The sequence below is a fragment of the Octopus sinensis genome, linkage group LG6 (genome assembly GCF_006345805.1).
Source record: "Octopus sinensis linkage group LG6, ASM634580v1, whole genome shotgun sequence".
NCBI lineage: Eukaryota > Metazoa > Mollusca > Cephalopoda > Octopoda > Octopodidae > Octopus > Octopus sinensis.
Window position 1 is genome coordinate 33783408 of NC_043002.1, and position 21466 is coordinate 33804873.

Below are 21466 nucleotides of genomic sequence, written 5' to 3' on the forward strand. Positions count from 1 at the left end.
CTAGCAGACCATGTTGAAAAATATTCTAGTGATAACCATCTTTTTTTTTTTTTTTTAAATATATAAGCTATCGTAAACTTCATTATCCATTACAAACTGGCACTGTGTCAATTATGATGATAAGAGTTCCAGTTGATCTGATCAAAGGAACAGCCTGCTCATGAAATCAATGTATAAGTGACTGAGCACTCCACAGATATGTATGCCCTTTTCAGGGAGATTCAGCATTACACAGAATGTGATGAGGCTGGCCCTTTGAAATACAAGTACTACTTGTTTTTACCAGCTGACTGGACTGGAACATTAAATAAAGTGTCTTGTTCAAGGACACAATGCAAGGCCAAGAATCAAACTCATGACCTTATGACCATTAGCTGAATACCTTAACCACTAAGTCATGCACCTTATCCATTATGTTCTTTTTAAAAGATGTGAATTCAAAGAGATTTAGTTGGTATGGCAACCCTCCTCATGTACCAAATAATTTTGTAAGAATACATTGAGAGTATCTATAAATGTGTGTATGTGTAGCAGTTTGTACCTGAGGTCTACACAAACTAAAAATTGTCAACTGATATAAGATATACATATATACATATGAGATATGTATGATGATGATATGGAGAGCAGTGATCTTGGTTGTGGACAGATACACAATTTGTAACATGTATATGAACGTCTGAGCTTGGAAAATGCAGTAATGGCTCTCAGCTTAATGAGACACCACTTTTTATGTAGATGCTATTATGATAAATATGCTCAGAGTCATTTTCCCCAAATTTCTCTACTAGAAGTCAAAACTTGCAGACTTGCTCAAACCATAACAATTCTGAAAAACAGATATGAAGCAGGAAGGAAACAAATCACTATACTTGTATTTGTGTATGTGTGTGTGTGGGTGCATGCATATGTGTGTGCATGCACATGCATGCACTTGTGTCCTTGTATGCGTGTGTGTTTGTGTGAGGACGCATATTCATACATGCAAATGTGTGTACCTGAAAAGATACATATACATACATAACAAACTGAGTGTGTACAAGCTACATGGAGTTATGTTTAAGGAAAGTCCTCTAGTTAGAAATGGATTAACAATATATCAGTAACAGCAAGGATGAATATAAAACATAATTAACAACAGGAATGGCAGAGATGTGAAGACAAAACAATTATGGACAACAGCAACAATAATAACAACAGCAACAACTACAAGATAAACTATTGAAATGTCTTTACAAATCACTGGAAACTCAAATAGGAAATGCTTGCAACAAGTGACACTCTGTAGCCATTATTGGGGGACGGAGACGAAAAATGGCAAAAAATAACAAGAAGTCTAGTGATTTCAGAGCCTACAGTAATGGATCCTTCATCCACCCTGTTTCATCTAAGCATTTATCATGATTGCTAATTAATATCCAGTTTTCCATATTAGCAGAGTTGGATAAGTCTGCAGTATGGAGTTTTCTTATTTCCATACATGTTATGCAATAATATACTGGATCCTCTATTTTTGTGTTTGATCTTTAAAAATTAAACTGGCCATTTGAAAGCATGCACACTGCAACATAAAAAGTTCTTAGTACGAAGTCTCTAAATATTTCTACCCCTAACAGATTGTTATGGTACCAAGGTACATCAGTCATATCTCAAACATCTCTTACATGTGATACAATTATCACTAATAGTTCATAGTATTTCACATCTAAATTTCTATCATACACCTTTCTATTTTTTAGCATGCAAATATTCAAATATTCAACATGGCATAATGCCAATGCTCTACAGATCTGCAATCTGCTGGCTATCTCGAATACTTGATAATAAACTGTTATCAAGTAGACACATCCAAATGTATACTACAAACAATTCATTATCATACACCAGATTAAATATGTTTCTCTAATGATGTTCAAGAGTAACATCTTGCAGATATCAGAGCATTTGGCAAAATTTAAAGACATAAGAATGTCACAGATAATGGTCAAAACATGTGAGTATCATGTCAGAGATCCAAATATGAATGAGCAATAGAAATGGTTGCAACTTTAATAGGACATAGGTTGGTGCCAGTTATCTATATCATGAAGAGTCTTTAGAAGGTTTCTACTGCAAAAATATACCATTCACAACAGATATCAAAATATATATTTACTTAATATTGCAACTCTACCAACTGTGCTCACTCACACACACACAAGTATTCATCAATGAAAATACATATATATTTAAGCACACAAACAAATTATGGGGAGAGACACATAAATACACACATGCATATGCACATGGTGTGTATTATGTGTATGTAAATATATCTATCAATATATATATTTATACACACATGAAATTATACACTCAGAGAAATAAAAATAATGGTGATATAGTCAGGTTAGGAAGGAAGAAGACAATGAACTGTCTACCGAACACTTATATAAAAATTTAAAATTTAACAACAAAACCAAGATAACATAATACAAAAGATTTGGATCTTTTGCCAATCCACAGAAGCTGGCAGAGTTAGTGCCGAGCTATGGCTAAGGTGTACAGCTGAAGTGGACGTGTGAAAAGTGTTTCCATTGTATAGGACACTATTCTAAAACAGTAACTCTGCCTGAAACAGTCAACCGAAACAAAGAATATGGCAGTAGGATATAAACTTACAATCTATGTGTCTGTAGCTTGTAGCTGATTCATCTCCAACATTTAATACAAACATCTGTGATTGGTTTCTTTACATATGGACAGATGAAGAAGAATGAGTATTTCTTTTTTAAGAAGATATCAAACATTGTCTTTTGGAAGATGCCTTCTTCAGCCATAGAATGGGTTTGTTTACAGTTAATATACATTTAAACACACACACAAACAAACACACACTTTATTAAAATCAAAATACCTTTCTCACTGCATACCTTTCACACCATAGCAATCATTAGGTGATACACATATAGAAATGTATACATACAAGTGTGTATATATATATTTATATAATTGTCACAAAATGTGACTAAGGTGTTGGAAACACCTACATTGCTAGAAATAAGAGCTAAAATGCTCTAATGCTGCAGTCAAAGCACACAATTTTATACATATATAATAACAGGGATTGTAATTGTCCGAAAATACTGTTTCTAGCAATATAGGTGTTTCTAACACCCTAGTCACATTTAATGATAATTAATTATAGTTTTCTTTTTTAGTGAAACATTGCAAACTGCTGTCTACATTAATTTTCTACACACACATATGTAGATACACACACACAAACATATATATATATATAAAACTCACATAAATAAATAAATATATGTATATATTTATCTATCACTCACACAGGCATACACATCTAAATAGATATACACCTAAACATATGTACAGCTAAGTGAAATGCGTGTCGATGCACATGTATTATGCAGATGTGTACATGTCTCATGCATATGTTTGTGTGCACAGCACATGTAATTATATGTGTGTACATTCATGCATACACAGAAGGAAAGGGAGGTTTTATTATTCAACAAGGCTTGGATGGGAGTTATTTAAAAAACAGATGGGAGAAAAATGTAGCTCTCTGTAGAAGTTATACATACATACATACATATATATATATATATATATAGCAGAGAGAGAGGAGGAGGAGGAGGGAAGGAGGGAGAGAGTTGTCTAAAAAAACAAACAAAAAAATAAACATTTTCAATAGCAAGATTAGATAAACATTGCTACAAAGAAAGCAGAATTTCTGCACTTGTCAGAAGTCTCAAGTCTTAATATACGGAATTCCTGATGTTCAGAAAGTTCCTAATATCCATAAAGTTCCAATCTTGCTGCTCATAATCCTCAATGTCTATAGAGTTGCAGCATTAGTACATATCGTCACCAATGTCCAGAAAGATGTTATAGGCTTCCCGGTTACAACTACCACTGGTTGTGAAACTGTATTTGTGAAATGTCCCATCGACACACACGGCTGGAATGGAAAAGGACAAAAGATGAAATAACAGAAAACAACAGAAATTCAGAATCTTATACTAAACAGGTAGCAAGTGAGAAGTAGCTGATATAAAAAGAATATAAATATTTATGCATGGTTGACAGGAGCCAGCCAAGTAGAAGACTACCCCAGGCTACTGTCTGTTTCGGCAGGATGCTCTTCATAACACCAACCACTCTGTAGAGTGGACATTTTCAACAGCAAGATATATATGTGTGTGTGTGTGTGTGTGTGTGTGTGTGTGTGTGTGAGATGCATGGCTTAGTGGTTAGGATGTTGGGCTCATGATCATAAGACTATGGTTTAACTACTGAACTATGCAAGAATGAATAACCAAAGCAATGTGTCAGTGCTATTTTCAACAATTTGCAGACAAAACTAAACCCATAGATAAAATGAGAGGCAAAACAAAATACAAAAAGGAAGAAAAAAACAAAAAAAATCTTCTATGTCCAGTTAACTATAAAATACAATTCTTACCAACAACAGAATTTCCTGAGCCAAAAGCACAAATGCAAGCACATTCTGCTGGAACAGTGAAGTTGGCAAGGCCCCATTGCGACTCACCATACTGACCAAGAAAGCCCATTTTTTTGAAACTGGAATAAAAACAAACAGCACAATCATTATCAATAAATGAAATACTTTCCTTTTGTGTGTGTGTGTTCAAGCAAGTCGTCCTTTTACTGGTTACTAACTGAACTTCTACAATTGAAACTTAGCTTCCAGTCATTATGGAATGCTGAAAATAGTCTTTTGCTTTAAACTTTGATAATATAAAATGCAAAACTGCAGCTACGTGAAAACAAAAAACAAAAATAATGCTTAATTACTCAGAGATGCTATCTGTATGAATAGCAATAGTTAAATGAGTGTTAACATTTTAATTTAATGAGCATTAATTATCAAACTAGAAAGAATTATGTGGTGAGGAAAAGACAACTTTAGTGAAATATTCTTTTACTTGTTTCAGTCATTTGACTGCGGCCATGCCGGAGCACCACCTTTAGATGAACGAATCGACTCCAGGACTTATCCTTTGTAAGCCTTGTACTTATTCTATCAGTCTCTTTTGCTAAACTGCTACGTTATGGGGATGTAAGCACACCAACATTGGTTGTCCACTAAAATGATGTGGAATACAATTAGGCATGAAAGCCTACCATATTTTAAAAAAGTCACAGAAGTTATTTACCCAGACATGCCTTCTGCATGAAAAATAATAGTTAAATTAGGGTCGAGATATTTAATGTAGTGCACATTAACCCTTTTCATACTAATCTGTGTAAGACTACCTCTGGCTCTACAATACAAACATTTCATTTTAAAGTGATTTAAACTAATAGTTTCCATCAAAATGCCATGCTAATTTATGTTCCTGGATGTCAGCTTAATGAAAGTTCTTTTGATAAATTCTTCATTATTTTCAAAATTATTTGAAACAAAGCCAATGTATTTCAACAGAAGTATGAGAGCAAAAAATTTTTAGTATCTAACATGAACAAGTTATCCAAATGATTAAAGAAATATTATAATTGAGCTAATGCTGTATTTTGCACATTAGCTAATTATTTCTAAGGAGGTATTATATTCTCATTAACACTAACTGAATTGTAATTTGTTCTACTTGTTCCACTTACTTGTCTTAGACTGGTGGTACTCACTTTTCTTACATACATATATCCTTAGTCTTGCTGAATCAACATATCAAGTGAATAACAAGACAAAATTAATTTATAAATTATAATGTATAAAAAGTTATTTTTATCCTTATTTTTAAATTAACATGTATCAGTTAATGTTAGGAAGGCCACCAAGCCATAGAAGCCATGCAAAAACAGGCAGTGGAGCTTAGCACAACCCTCTGGTTTGCTATGAGGTGGTATCAAAAAGTTCCAGCACTAGTTATGCTTAATAAAAAATAACCTATTTGCCTAAGTTCTACTACACAGTGTGTAGTAAAGGCCCAGCTTTACTACACACTGCATCTTGATAATCCTGTCTGAGCATTACATTAAGGGTACATGCACATGTAGAATACTCAGCCACTTATACGCTAATTCAATGAATAAGGAGTGCAGGTGATCAAACTACTGGAATACACCCTGTTGAAACTAATGAGAATCCATTTTACTTTGTAACAAATTAGATTCAAACCCTATCACAGCCATTATACAACACTAAGTCATCCAAGAATAGATACCATAGCTCAGTGCTCTGCAACAGGTATGCCATGGCACACAGTTGAGCACAAGACAATGCTAGGTGTGTTGCAGTGTAACCTAAATATAACCTTTTCCCCTATACCTTTAGTTATATTCTTAGTTCAGGTGTGCTACCAAATTTCTAAAAGAATATAAGGGAAAAAAGTGAAAAAAGTTTGTGGAGCATTGCTATAGCTGTCTGGATGGTAACTACACATGCTCCATATTAAAATTTAAAGACCCATCAAACCCTTACTCTAGCATACATGTAGTGATTTAACAGACAAAGTAATAATGATACTCCAGACCAAGCAATTATAACACACTATTAGAAACTGAACTCACGTAGATCTTTTATTAAGTGTTGTGTCCTCGATAGCAAATATATGGACTGTCCCTTTGTCACTGGAGGCACACAAGAAGGCAGAATCATGACTAAAAGATATACTGGTAAGAAATAGAAAATAGAGAATTACAAATAAGAATATGATAAATACAAGCATGGTTCATGGTTATGAGGGAAATATGTATATGTATTTATATGCGTGTATATACATGTGTGTATGTATGCATGTCATTATTCAGTTATATTTCAATATTTCTTGCCAATAGAGAGAGTTAGTTTCTAACCTAGATCCAAGATTCCGTCATTGGGATTTCAACAACATCAACAGGGTATTTTTATATGTATGTATACATGCAGATTTGTATGTTCGTTTTATGTATGTATTCTCATGCGTATAGTTGCATATCTAGACATGCTCAGATATACTTAAATGATAAACTTCTGGGAGGTTTTACAGATTTTTACAGTTGCAATGATGGTCTGGATCTGTAGTCTTCGAATCAGCTGTCTCCTTTCTGGTTTTGAGAAGCCTTATTTCTCAAGATTGGCATTTAAGCAATGTGTTACATATCCCAATGCCACAATAGTTACAGGTATAAACCTGAACTTGTAATCTGGACTGAGTAATTGCAGATTTTTCAATAGTTCAGTGTAGGTATTCTCTTTTTCACTGATCTTCAGCTTTATGTTAACACCTGCTGGGCAGCTGATTTCCACAACTGTACACATTTTCTCTTCTCTATCCCAAATCATTATGTCAGGTCTATTATGTTTATATTTTATTGAGGTTTTCACTGGGACATTCCACCAGTATTCCTTTTTATTATGAGTAGCTTTGACTTCCACCACACTATGGGTTCTTATTTCTTTGTCCTCAGGGGTGGGTAGATGGATATGCAGATATGTATGTATGGGTAGATGCATGCATGCATGGAAAGATATATACAGATATGTATAAAGGAATTATGGGAATAGGGTCAGAATAGGTGCAGTAGCATCCTGACTGTAACCAAAATATGCTTGTGTATGTGTGTGTGTTACCATCACCATCATCATTTTGTTTGCTTTTCATACTAGTACAAATTGGGCAGGGGATCTATTCTTATAAGCTGGACAGCAACCTCACTAGTCCTGTAAAGTGGTTGGTATCCAATTGAAGGCGGCGAGCTGGCAGAAACGTTAGCACGCCGGATGAAATGCTTAGCAGTATTTCGTCTGTCGTTACGTTGCGAGTTCAAATTCCGCCGAGGTTGACTTTGCCTTTCATCCTTTCGGGGTCGATAAATTAAGTACCAGTTCCACACTGGGGTCGATGTAATCGACTTAATACCTATGTCTGTCCTTGTTTGTCCCCTCTATGTTTAGCCCCTTGTGGGTAATAAAGAAATAGGTATCCAATCAAAGGGATCATAACAAAGAAAACAGTGGAGCGTGATGCAGTTACTAGTCAAATCACCCAATCTATGATAGAATGGAACATGGATGTGAAATGGTGATAATAATGATGTTGATGATTATGATACAAATATATAGATATGTGATGATATATATGTGTGTGTGTGTGTGTGTGTGTGTGTGTGAGAGGATGTATGGCCTATTGGTTAGAGTGTTGCACTCATGATCGCGAGATCATGGTTTCAATTCCTAGACTGGGTGGTGTGTTGTGTTCTTGAACAATCACTTCGACACCTGACATGCGGTACACAGTGCACATGTTCGGACAATGTCAATTTGATGGAGAGTGTGAGCCAATGTGTGACAGAAACATTTGATTCCTATAAACAAATCATTTGTGCAGGTATTCGGTAGTAGCTGAATGCTAATACATCATCTTTTTATAGGAGAGTCCATCATACACACAATTACATATGTAGACTATATAACAGTATAACTATCCAGTGTCAAGTACACTAAGTAGTTTGGTGCATTTCAGGGAAGGACAGAGTACATAAGTTGTGTGAGGTACATACCAGTATAAAGTTGCAGTATCAGAACCTCTGCGAAGCTCAACCAGCAGCTGTTTGTTATAAACATTGAACACCCGTATCAGTGTACCCTGAAAAAAATACACAAATTAATGTTTCTTTGATTACATAAATTCTACAAAACTGATGCCACTCCAATTCCATCCTTTTAGTTAAAAGCATCAATTCTATACAATGACAGAATGGTTTTGTGGTTACACAAACTACTGGAAATAATAGCTAAATCTCATCTCAAATTCTTCCCATCAGTTTTAAAAATGAAAGGACACAGTAGATAATGTAGTCTTAGATACACTATGGTTGAAAAAGATAAGGATCATAGCTGGAACATTTGTGATCATAAATCTCCTGGATCAGGGCTGGCCTGAGGCTGAAGCAGCAATAATTTCATGCACTTTGTCCAAAGATACAGCTTATTCTCTTTGGCTAAACAACAACAATAGATATCAGTCCTCAGAGTGGTGACCATCACCACTGAAATATAAAATTAGGCCACCTAAATGTACCGGAGTGTTGAAATATGCTGAAACAGGACGGGTATCAAAAAGAAATTCAACATACATTGATTGGGACAACCATCCAATCACTGCATGATATCAAGGTGTAAGAACAAATAAATATGAACTCTCTTGTTGATTTAAAAATGTTATAGTTGTTTGATCAACAGGATTATTTCCTCATTAAAGCATATGTTATGGATTAAATAACAGAAGATGGTCCTATGGCTAAGATATACAGCACTCAAAGAAGGGTTGCCCCCCCCCCACTCCAGACATGTATTACACAGGCCCACCAGTGTGTCATTAGAGCCAGCCTCTCTATCTAAGGATTTAATAGGCCTTGTAAAGCTTGGAAGCATAGGAGATTAGCAGACCAAGCTGTAAATAATCTAGCAGATGGAAATGGGAAACACCAGTGTTGTATTTTTGTTAAGAAAGGCCATGTAGCTTGAGACTACAACATAGAAGTCTATGATTGCTGACTCCTGTAGGCATAGCAAAGAGAGAGAGTTCACAAGTGTTGGGTTGACTCAAAATTATGGGAGAAGACACCTGCCCAAACTGCAGCAGAAAGGGATGGAACTAAGAACCTGATGTACATTCTGCTTGGTGAACAATACATCAAGATACTTGAAGTGACAAACCGGTGGTGAATTTCTACATGATTAGTCAACAACCGTGTGTCACATATCTCCTGATAGAGCTGGAGTCAGTGCTACATGACCATTATATAACAAGTACTGAATCACTCAAAGCAGACTAATAGCTTCTTGGTCAGTTAAAATTTGTTTAATTAAACCCTGGCACTTTGTTCATTCATTTTAAGTTTTAATGCTACAAGGTATCCAGCAAGATTAAAACTATTCCTGATGGTAAAACTTTCTGGTCGCACTTCTTTACATCTTTACTGATTCAAGAACCTGGTCTTTGAAAGGCTTGAAATTCTGTGTCACTTATTAATTTACAGAAATCAAAAATATTGTCAAGAACAAATATTGGTATTTTGGTGTATCCAAAAGAAAAAAAAATCATAACCAAATCATATTTACCTTGCGTGAGGCTGTGGCCAAAATAGAGCCACTCTGGTTCAAAGCCAAAGAAGCCAGCTCATTCTGGTGAGCACTGATCATCACCGGACATACTGACTGCCCTGGCTGAACTTTCTCCAAGTCCTAAAGAAAGACAGAAACAAAAAAAAAAAAGAAAAATTAATGAATGACTGGAAATCTCAAACATTAAGTGATAACCACATCCCCTTCTTTCTCTTTACAAAAAATACCAAGTCCTCTACAAAATTGTCTTGGTGTTCTGAAAGTTTACAAACACTTTCATATTTTACCAACAATATGACACTTTGTTTTGGAAATTTATGTATTTTCATAGCATCACAATAGCCTTGACGTTAAGATGTTGGACAATTGGCTATGTGGTTATATGCTCAAATGTTACAACAGCTTTTAAGTACGTGCCAGGGCTAGTTCACAACAAAGTATTTACTGTGAGGGAGGATAAGCAGCTGTTGGAACAACTGCCACTGACGGTGGTATTTTGAAGTACAAGCATAAAACAAAAGAGGTGAATACATAAAATATAAGCAGTTTATATCTGCCAAGACACAGAGAGAATTTTGTTAGCATTCAGCACCACATTTAATTCAATGAACTGCTTAGATAACTTGTAAGAAGTAGAAAAGTTCTGGTAGAAAGGTGGCATAATTAGTGCTGAGAGATAATTGCAGTGAAAGTAAGAGAGAGAAGAAAGTGATGGGAGCTGTTCAGTTGACAGCAATGGATTTCTTTGCAGACTATATGATGCGTGTAAGAGAAGCGGATGCTACATGGTAATAAGACACATGTGATGAGTATTGTAAGAGCTGTGGAGACTGGGAAAGAAATAAACTGAGCATAGTTTACTAGATGTGTAATATTGGTTTCAAATTTAAACACAAGCCCAGCAAGTTCAGGGGATGTGGGTAAGTTGATTACATTGTCCCCAGTAGTCAACTGGTACTTATTTTATCGACTCCAAAAGAATGAAAGGCAAAGTTGACCTCAGCGGAATTTGAATGCAGAACGTAAAAACAGATGAAATACCACTAAGCATGTTGCTTGATGCGCTAATGATTCTGCTAGCTTGCCACCTTTACTAAACGTGTAATAGTGATTTGTATGAAAGATTCTAAATGCGGTTAGAGAAGGTTTACATAATGGCATAAATTAATGTACATTGGAATCACAACCACACTGGTATCAATATGTAATGTAAATAGTCATTGGGCTCTAGGTGAAAAAGTACTATGGAGAAAAAAGTGTTGAGTTTAACTCTTGAGATGTTGAGCTTTACTGTTAAAATGACGAGGTCAAGAGAAGTGGTGACATATTGAACTGCAGACTCATCAAACTCATGACATCGTTATAACGAAGACTTTATCAGTTCTCCAAACTAGTAATACGAGGGGCGTTCAATAAGTAATGCCCCTGACCCACTTCCCATAGCAGTAGAGCAACGAAACTTGGCACAGTTATTAGTCTTTTTCTACATAGGAACCACTCAGAGTTATGCATTTCTCCCATCGTTTGATGCAGCTCTGGAGACCTTTTTTGTAGAAGACCCCAGCTTGGTCCTCCAACCACGACGTGACTTCAGAAATCAAGGCTGCATCATCTGGGAAACGCTTTCCTTTCAAAAACAACTTCATGGCTGGGAAGAGGTGAAAATCAGAGGGTGCAAGGTCAGGAGAGTAGGGGGGATGGGGGAGGAGTTCATAGCCGCATGCCTGTGCTTCTGATCTGGCGACACGCGAGTTGTGGACCGGAACGTTGTCCTGCAAGAGGAGGATGCCTTTGCTGATCTTGCCCCGCCTCTTGATTTTGATAGCTTCTCTTAATTTCCTCAAAAGTGAAGCATAATAGGCTCCTGTAATTGTGGTACCCTTTGCCAGGAAATCTGTCATCACTACTCCGTCCTGATCCCAGAAGACTGTGAGCATGACCTTGCCAGCGGAGGGTTGCACCCTTGCCTTCTTTGGAGGAGGTGAGTCACGGTGCTTCCACTGCATTGACTGGGCTTTGGTCTCTGGATCATAGTGATGGACCCAGGTTACATCCTGTGTAATCAGTCTTTTGAAAAATTTTGACTCATCTCTTCTTGGCACACTCTCCAAATTCATCCTCGAGCACTCGACGCGTTCTTGCTTCTGGAAAGGTGTGAGCAACCTGGAATCCATCTGGCAGACACCTTTTGCATATGCAAATGGTCATGAATGATAGTTTCCACAGACCCGGTACTAATTCTTGACCTCATGGGCTATTTGGCGAATAGTTATGCGTCGATCTTCCAAAATGGCAGCCTCAACTTGACGGACAGATGCCTCATCAATGGCAGAAGGGGGACGACCAGATCTGGGAGCTGTTTCCACAGAGTTCCGACCATGTTTGAATTCACGATGCCAGTGTTTTACAAGGTCATATGATGGGGCATCATCACCATAAGTTACTTTCATTTCATCAAAAGTCTCCCGTGGTGTGCGTCCTTTCAAATACAAAAACCGGATCACTGCTCGACACTCAACAGGCTCCATTTCACACTTGACTCAGTTCAAACACCTGTAAATCAGAAACCACAATTAGTTCAGAGCTGTAATTTTCCACTTAATCTATAGAAATATAAATAATTGCACATGCAAACTTTCAGCTAGATCAAACAACTGCAAGTGGGTCAGAGGCATTACTTATTCAACGCCCCTCGTATTATAAGCTAGAACTGAATAACACAAGTAAAATACTGACCACTACTTCGACACTTCCACACTTGTGACCAGGAAACACAACCACTTCTCGAAGTGTACTTATTTCACATAAGCCTGCACAAAGAAAAAGAGGAAAGATTAATTTATTATAAACATCCAAAGGTTTACTTATTAAAATCAAAATTTATTTCAATCCATTCCAAAATTTTTCTTTTCCTAGATATAAGATCTTTTATTATGACAGTAAAGAAGTACGGAGTATATTGCATCAATAATATAATGTTACTGGTAATGATTTTTAAGAGTGTAATAAAGCAAACAGAAGGATTTCATAATCTTTCATGATGTATTTAGGACTAACAATTTAAATCAGGAAGATATCTTCTTCCTGAATATATAGATCATAGACATCACTTTTAGTATTCACATGTTGAAAATTCCAGTGAAATGAAGGTATTTGTCTCCATGTATTTGAAATGGAAGGGATTGAAACTCCAGTGTATAACTGATATTTTCTCAATCAATTTTGGAAGAATGAAAGAAAAATTCAACAACAGTAACATTTGAACCCTTTAACGAGAAAGTGCAATGTTGCCTGCGATAACTTGTCTGCTAAAAGCAAATAATGGTTCTTAATTAGACATCTGGATAATTAGACCTTAAACATTTGTATATAGGGGAGAATAAGTGGAGATTTATAGTTTTTAGAAGGAAGACCTATGAGAGAAATTGTAGTAACCCTGACTACAACAATACATAGCAGACTGTTAAATAGTTTATTATGTGATACCTAACCAGTGATGGTTTGATATAACTCTACACAAGTCCCTGCATGAGTAAGCTATTAAGTTACACAGAAATAGTGATGGTGCAGTAGTATCCAATACTCTGTTTTACAGCTTGATAAAAGCTCTGTCTTCACACAAATAGGGGTTGAATAACTCTACAAATCCATATGTTTTAAAGAACAGTTGTAATGGATGTATCAAAGTTGATTTACATTTCTAAATATAAATTAGTCAGTTGTCAAGTAGAATACCAAAATTGATTTGAGTTGTGTAATGTGCCTAACAGTTTAACAAAATGCTGGTTGCATAGTAACTGAGGTACTTAACCATTGATCTATCACATCAATACAGAAGTGTGATCTATCAATGGGCAACATGTAAGAGGTGATATAAGAATATGTTACCTTTAAAGTTATCTCGTGTTCGGAATGAGTACAAATGTGTGGAGTTATTGGGGAAAGAAAACACATGGATTTCATTTCGCAGCACACAGAACAGTCTGGAAAAGATAGAAAAAGTAATACTGATGGTGATGATGTACAGAAGTGGTTATAAATGAATGGACTCCAGTATGGCAATGGTATGTATTGCCTCTCCAATGGGATGAAAGACATAATCAGTTAGGGAACAGCATTTTCAATGTAATGGAATGTAAATTGCTTTACTAAGGCTAAGTCATCATGGCCAAGTTCTTCGCAGAAGCTTCAAATCTCAAGAGGAACCAAAGAAATTCTGGCAATTCAACTTGAACTGCAGCACTGAAAGTCTTTTAGGGTCAACCACATAGCAACAACAAAGTCAGTTCTGGTAGGATTTGACTATGGGTGAAATAGGTAACTAGAGAGGGGTGTTTGAGCAGTGGACTGACTATATGCTCTCACTAACAAGACTCCACAACTCTGTTTTAATCCGTTGCTGGAGGAATTTCATTTCACTGCTATTGTATCTGAGAAAGGCATGAATGTCACAACTCTTGATCTTCCCTTTCTTTGAACACAACAAGTGTTAATTTCCAATGGTCAAGTAAACGACCCCCCCCCCACCACCACCACCATAATTCTGTAAAAGTGCCTGTGAAGCATCATGTAAAAGCACCCAGCATACTCTGTAAAGTGGTTGGCATTAGGAAGTGCATCCAGCTATAGAAACTATGCCAAATCAGACTGGAGTTTGGTGCAGCTCTGGTCAAACTGTCCAACACATACCAGCATGGACAATAGGCATTAAATAATGATCACACTCACACAGATACTTGAGTTTGTTTTGACAATCATTATAAAGTTTGGCTTCACTTCATTTTATTTACAATGTTAATGCATTTAGGCAAGGTATGAATGTCACAAATTCCTTATTTCATCTTCATACAAATACAGAATCATTGTGTTCAGTCAAACAATTACAAACTGGAAATGGCATGTCATGTTAGGAGAGAAATTATAACATATTGTGATTGTTGTTGCTTAGCCCAAGGTCAGCGTAATCCAGTTGACCAGTGACCAAAAGTGTCCCACTTATGACCAGCCTAGCCTGGGAATCAAACTCACTAACTCATGATTGTGAGCCCAATGCTCTAACCACTGACCCATGAACCTTCCAACTACATAACACCAGTTTTAATTCTACCCCTTGGACAAGTGGATTCTGCCACAGACTTAAGTTGACTAAAGCCCAGAGAGTGAAGTTTGTTAAATGGAAACTATATCAAAGTCCATTGGGGCCATGTCCTATTCCCTCTCCTAGCTGAAAGGTCTTTACCTTGCAGGTGCTGGTGCAATGTAAAATGCACTCATGCTAGTGACACTTAAAAGCACATGTGCTGGTAGCACGCTCTGTAAAGTGGGTAGCATTAGGGATGGCATTCAACTGTAGAAGCCATGTCAAAACAGACAATTGGAGCCTCAGCAGCTCTCCAACTGGCCAGCTCCTATCAAACTGTTCAACCCGGGCCCAAATGGAAAATGGACATTAAACAATGATGATGATGATGAGTGGCAGACTAAGTCTATCTCCTAGTTTAATACAACGACTTAACTGTTCAGTGTATTTAATGAAATCCACCACGTTGCAATTATTCAGGCCAGGTCCCCAATTTGAAAATAACTTTTCTTTCACTTGTCTTGAAGAGCCTAAAAAGGGGTTATGAGTGTTGTCCTGATCCCTACTGACTAAGTCATGCAAAAAGGAAAAAGTTTAGGAGAGAGAGATAAAAACCTCAACATCATCAAATTTTAGAAGAATGAGAAGAAAGTAAAAGGCCTCACTTGTTTCTCTTCATGCGTATATTCATGACAGGCTGTGAGAAAATATATTCAAGGGCAAACTTCCTTTCCGACTTTTGACTCTCATCCCGGATCAACACTGAAGAAAAGTGAAACAGAAGACAAAGGATAAACTTACAAAAAATACTTACAGCAAACATACATCTTGTGTAACAAAGGAACTGAGATCGAACCCTGCCAATAGTATCTCTCTACGACATATTGTGAGCAAGGCTTGAGTTTGATTATATTTTCGTAATAATTTCATATTTGTTTTGGTCTTTGTATAAACTAATGTGGGTTGAATAGGTCAGTAAATTTATACAATTGATGAAAGTGACACCTTATCACAAAAAAAATTTTTTTAATTAAACATTGACCTTGCAGATCAACAGGTTTTGCAGAGGTGTAAACAAGATAAAGACATCAGATATCTAGAGTGAGAATGCAGCCTATGTGTGTTGTAAGTCAGTTCATGTAGGGCACACTGAGGTTACAACAACAACAAACAATACAGCAACAAATTTACCACACACACACACACACATGGTGGACTCTTCTGTCATAAATGACAGACAAGGGTGTTCTACAAATTCTTGTTGAACAACTTACACAGATGATTTATTCAGTGTTCAAATGTTTGTGTTGCACAAAAGCTCACTCCCTCCATCAAATCTACATTGCCTGTACAGGTGCATGACATGTCACACATCAAATTGCAGAGCAAAATGAAATGAAATATTTTTCTCAGCTGTGTGGTAAGAAACTTGCTTCCCAACCACATGGTTCCAGGTTCAGTCCTACTGTGTGACAACTTGGGCAAGTGTCTTCTGCTATAGCCTTGGGCTAACCAAAGCCTTGTGAGTGGATGTCGTAGATGGAAACTGAAAGAAGCTTGTTATATATATATAATGTATATGTTTGTGTGTCTGCGTTAGTTCCCCACCATCGCTTGACAACCGATGTTGGTGTGTTTACATAACCTAACAATTCGACAAAAGAGATCGATAGAATAAGTACTAGGCTTACAAAGAATAAGTCCTGGGGTCGATTAGTCTACCTTAAGGCAGTGCTCCAGCATGACCACAGTCATATGACTGAAACAAGTAAAAGAATAAAAGAATACAAATACACAACAACACTGAACACCTTTTTGATCTCCATGTGTCTAACACACGTGGACATGCCTACAAAGTCAGAAAACAGCACAGCTCCCATGACTTTCGGAAACATTTTTTCACGCTCAGGGTTGCTGAAGCGTGGAATAAACTGCCTGCATCAGTTGTTGACTGCCATGACACTGCATCCTTTAAGGCCCTCATGCTTCCCGAAATCCGTCGAAACTACACCTGATTATATATACACTTTAGATGAGTTGTAGTGCACCTGAGCACTGTACACAATTATTATTATTATTATTATTATATTATACAGTTATACAAACAGAACTTCTAAGAAAGCATTTATTACCAGTATTGTCAGCAAACTTTGGACAACTTCCACCTCCCACAATTCCAATAAGGTTGGTACGGAACAACATTTCAGCATGGGAAATGCTACCAATATTTTCTTTTCCTGAAATACAAAAGAAATTTGACAAAGTATTAGAAATATTGGACCATCATCATCATTATTACTGAGAGAGAGAGCAGTGAATGCCATCAAAGTGACACTGGGGTACAAATACGCATCACGAGTACTTGCCTGATAAGGGTACACCAGGCACATGCATCACAACCATGTGTGCGCAACATGGTGATCTCATATCAAGACAAACAGTGCGTGACCTTGCAGGTGGGGCCCAGTTAGAATTGTCTTGAGGTCCATTCCGCATGATGAACAAATCACACTTTTTTCCAGAGGTCAATTATTCTAACCCCAAAGAATTCCTCTCAACACATGGCTATGATGCTCCCCAACTACTGCTTATGATCAAAGATGCACATATCACCAGCCACTAAGGGACATGCTCAACTGGTTAAGGTCAAGCAACTGACAAGTAAATCTGTGGTATTGAGCAGAATATTTGCTGCAGTCTATCTTTTATACCAAGACTGAACATGTACATGATAACACTTCCAATCAGTTAAGATCAAAAACCATGAAAGCCACTGCCTGGTAAATATTACTGTTACTAAGAATGGTGCTCAGTAAAACCATCAGGGTGCTAGACAAAATATCTTACTCCAATTGTTCTTATGTTCAAATACTATCAAGGTCAATTTTGCCATTTATCCTTTTGGGGATCAATAAAATAAGAATCAGGCAAGCACTGGAGTTTATGTCATCAACATATCCAGTCTCCCTAACATTTTTGGCCTTGTGCCAAAATTTGAAACCATCATCATCAGCAAAAGTGGTGAACTGGAAAAATGTTTTAGCAGTATTTAATGTCTCTACATTATGAGTTCAAATCATGCAACAATCAGCTTTACTTTCATCCGTCTGGGGTCAGTAAAATAAATTACCAGACTGGGAACAATAGAATCAACAAAGCCCCTTTCTCCAAATCTGAGACCTTGATGCTCATGCTATTATTATAATACCCCTGTTAGAAACAATAATTATTAGTTTTGGTTACCAAATCCACTCACAAGGCTTTGGTTGACATGGGGCTACAGTAGAAGATACTTGCCCAAGGTGCTATACAGTGGGACTGAAACCAGAACCATGTGGTTGGGAAGCAAGCTTTTTACTACACAGCCATACCTGTACTTTGTATGTGCATACATATCCATGTCTGTAAATCCACATGTATCCTTGTTCATGTGTGCATGTGTTTCTAAGCTTATGTGTACATATGTATCTATGTTTGTGAGTACACATGAATCTATGTTCACATGTATATATGTATCTACATGCATGTGTATGTCTTGTATTTGTATGTACACATGTATCTATAGTTGATAAAGCCAGTTGGTGTTTAACCCATTAGAAATGAAACTGGCCACACCTGGCCCAAATTGTCTACCTGATTTTGGCCTCTAACACCTACTCAACAATCATATCATTGAAATCTTGAAGCTAGAAGATAATCGCTAATTAATTCAAAACAGTGTGAATGAATAACCATTACATTCTACAGAGTAATCTGAATGCAAATAGAAAAAGAGAGACTAAAACTTAGAGAGGTGGGGAGTATGATAGTTAATTGAAGTCAATAGAATGAAGGAACCATGCTACTTACCGACATTTAACTTTTCTGTGAGTGGTTCTATGTTGAAGAGACGTAAGCCAGTATCTGAAGCACAGCTGAAACATCCTGAAACAATGGTAAAATATATGGAAGTAAATAAACTGGGTTAGACTAACAATCATGTCATTGTAAGGGTTCTACAAAAATGACAAAAAGAAAATACCTAGAGATGCGAGCAGTTTGAAAACTTTATGTAACAGGCTAAGAAATTTTAATTAATTAAAACCTTACCTATAGTCATTCATGTAAGTTATCAAATCACCCAATTTTTACAGTTCAGCCCAAGATTTCTCAGTTATGATTAAACTGTGCTAATCTGATGAGTTTTAATAAACCTGAAACATGCATGGGATTGTAATTTGACTACTAAGGACAGATATACTACATTCCATATTTAATTAACTTTAATTAAAATTTCAGGGTTGCCCTTCTGCTTTTTTGCCAAGAGTTAATCATTTAGATAATTACTGCGTACAAAGTACCCCACCTACAGTTCGTTGGCTAATGAACAAGAGAAAGTATAGGATTGTGTGATCCCTCTGGTTCTATCTCACGGAGGACTATTTATTCTTTCTAGTATTATCGTCTTGCAAAAATGTACCCTGTAAAGTGGTTGGCAATACGAAGGGCATCCAACCACAAAAACCAAGCCAAATGACATGCTTGAGTAGCAGTAGGAGCTGCGGTTCCCAATGAGAGGTAACTCAACTGTAATGATCCGTCCAATCTATTCTAACCTGGAAAGTTGAATAAAATGATAATGATGATGATGATTTACACTCGTCATTGAAGGTATAATTTTAATTAAGTAAAACATCTTGGGCTACTTCATTAATTACACTGGCATCTACTCAACAATCAACATTCACTAAAGTATTTGTTACTGCCAAGTCCAGCTGAATAGCATAAGTAGTGATGTTTTATTATTAGACTGAACCACTGAGATGTGGTGGAAAGGGTGACTTGATGTAACCTTTTAGCATTTAAACTGGCCATGCCTGGCCCAAATATTTTGCTTGTTTTTATATTCAGACTGGCCAGATATGGCCTCTCATATCTATCTTACAATGTTATTCTGTAGAAACCAAGCCAAAACATACTATGGAACTTGGTGTGGTGCCTGGCCTTGCCAGCTCCTGTTAAACAGTCCAACCCATGCCAGCATGGAAAACAGACAGACAATGATGATGATGACGACATGATTGAAATTGCAAAGCTATGTGTTAATGCATGATTAATTCAAAACAATGTGACTAAATAAATATTACATTTAACAAAGTAATTTAAATGCTAAAGGGTTAAACAACTAGGACATTACAGTTCTATAGTTAAGAGATGAGGAATTATGTACATTATTTACATTTGACGGATATGCCCACGGGCATATGGCGTAGTGGTTAAGAGCGTGGGCTACTAACCTCAAGATTCTGAGTTCGATTCCAAGCAGTGACCTGAACAATAATAATAATAATAACATCGAAGAATACCTTAGGAATGAGAACCCAGGTTCGAAATTTCCCCAAGACACCTGAAGAAGGCTGGAGGGTATATCAGCCGAAACGTTGTGTTAACAACAAACAAGATGAGGACAAATATCCGTCAAATGTAAATAATGAACTATGACATTGGTACAGAACTGAAAACTTTCATTAGCATATGATAGGAAGCTGTGATACAGTGTGATTAGAGCAAATGAGTCAACTAGAATTAAGTGCTCTACCTGAGCCTGTATCACGATTGAACTTATAACCTCTGACTCATGGCGAAAGGTTACAAATGGATTAGAACTACTCTTGTAGTTTTAATCCACTTGAATATTTTAATTATTTCAAAACAACTTTAGTCAATTTTACTTAAATTAATGATGACATTATATTTTGAAATATCAGGTCAGCTATTTTGGGATAGTTTATAGTTAGTATACCCAAAGTATACTTAACTATAATGTTAACATGTATTTTTCTGAACTTGGAGATAAAGTCTACAGCAGAAAATAGAAACGCGTTTAACCCATTAACTGCCAAATTTCTTTTATTCATATTTTTTGGCTTTACCAGGTGTCTTAGAAGTTGAAATAATATATAGTATGTAAATTTTATTCATATGTGAATTATTTTGGAAATTACGATAAATTTTTTGAAAAGTCCTAAATAGGGATCACTGAAAAAAAAGCATAATTATCCTTATCTATTCAATTGCAATAATAAACATGTTAGTTTTTTTGAAACTAGAGAATCAAATACAAATGTATATGAAATATCAATGGATGATATAGATGGGAAATGCAAAAAAAAAAAGTTTTCAAAACAGTCGATATTTTTGTAGTTCAAAAATTTTGATTTGTGACATAAAATGTCCTCTAGAATTAGCCAGAGCTAATAATGACGAACTTTAACTACTAAATATTGTTAAACACACTTCTGCAAATGCAATGTATATAAACAATTTAC

General features: G+C 36.3%; 1 protein-coding gene across 1 annotated transcript in view; it reads right to left on the reverse strand.

Moving 5' to 3' along the window:
* Positions 1–494: 494 nt before the first annotated feature.
* Positions 495–21466, reverse strand: part of LOC115212797 (WD repeat domain phosphoinositide-interacting protein 4) — a 34326-nt gene continuing 13354 nt past the window's right edge. Inside the window, exons 3-12 of the mRNA XM_029781498.2 lie at positions 19008–19082; positions 17291–17395; positions 15824–15920; positions 13967–14061; positions 12815–12888; positions 10076–10198; positions 8512–8597; positions 6541–6642; positions 4472–4590; positions 495–3967 (exon numbers count right to left, since the gene is read on the reverse strand). Of these exons, the coding sequence (XP_029637358.1) occupies positions 3861–3967; positions 4472–4590; positions 6541–6642; positions 8512–8597; positions 10076–10198; positions 12815–12888; positions 13967–14061; positions 15824–15920; positions 17291–17395; positions 19008–19082 (983 nt within the window). The 3' untranslated portion in view covers positions 495–3860. The remainder of the gene's footprint in view (positions 3968–4471; positions 4591–6540; positions 6643–8511; positions 8598–10075; positions 10199–12814; positions 12889–13966; positions 14062–15823; positions 15921–17290; positions 17396–19007; positions 19083–21466) is intronic.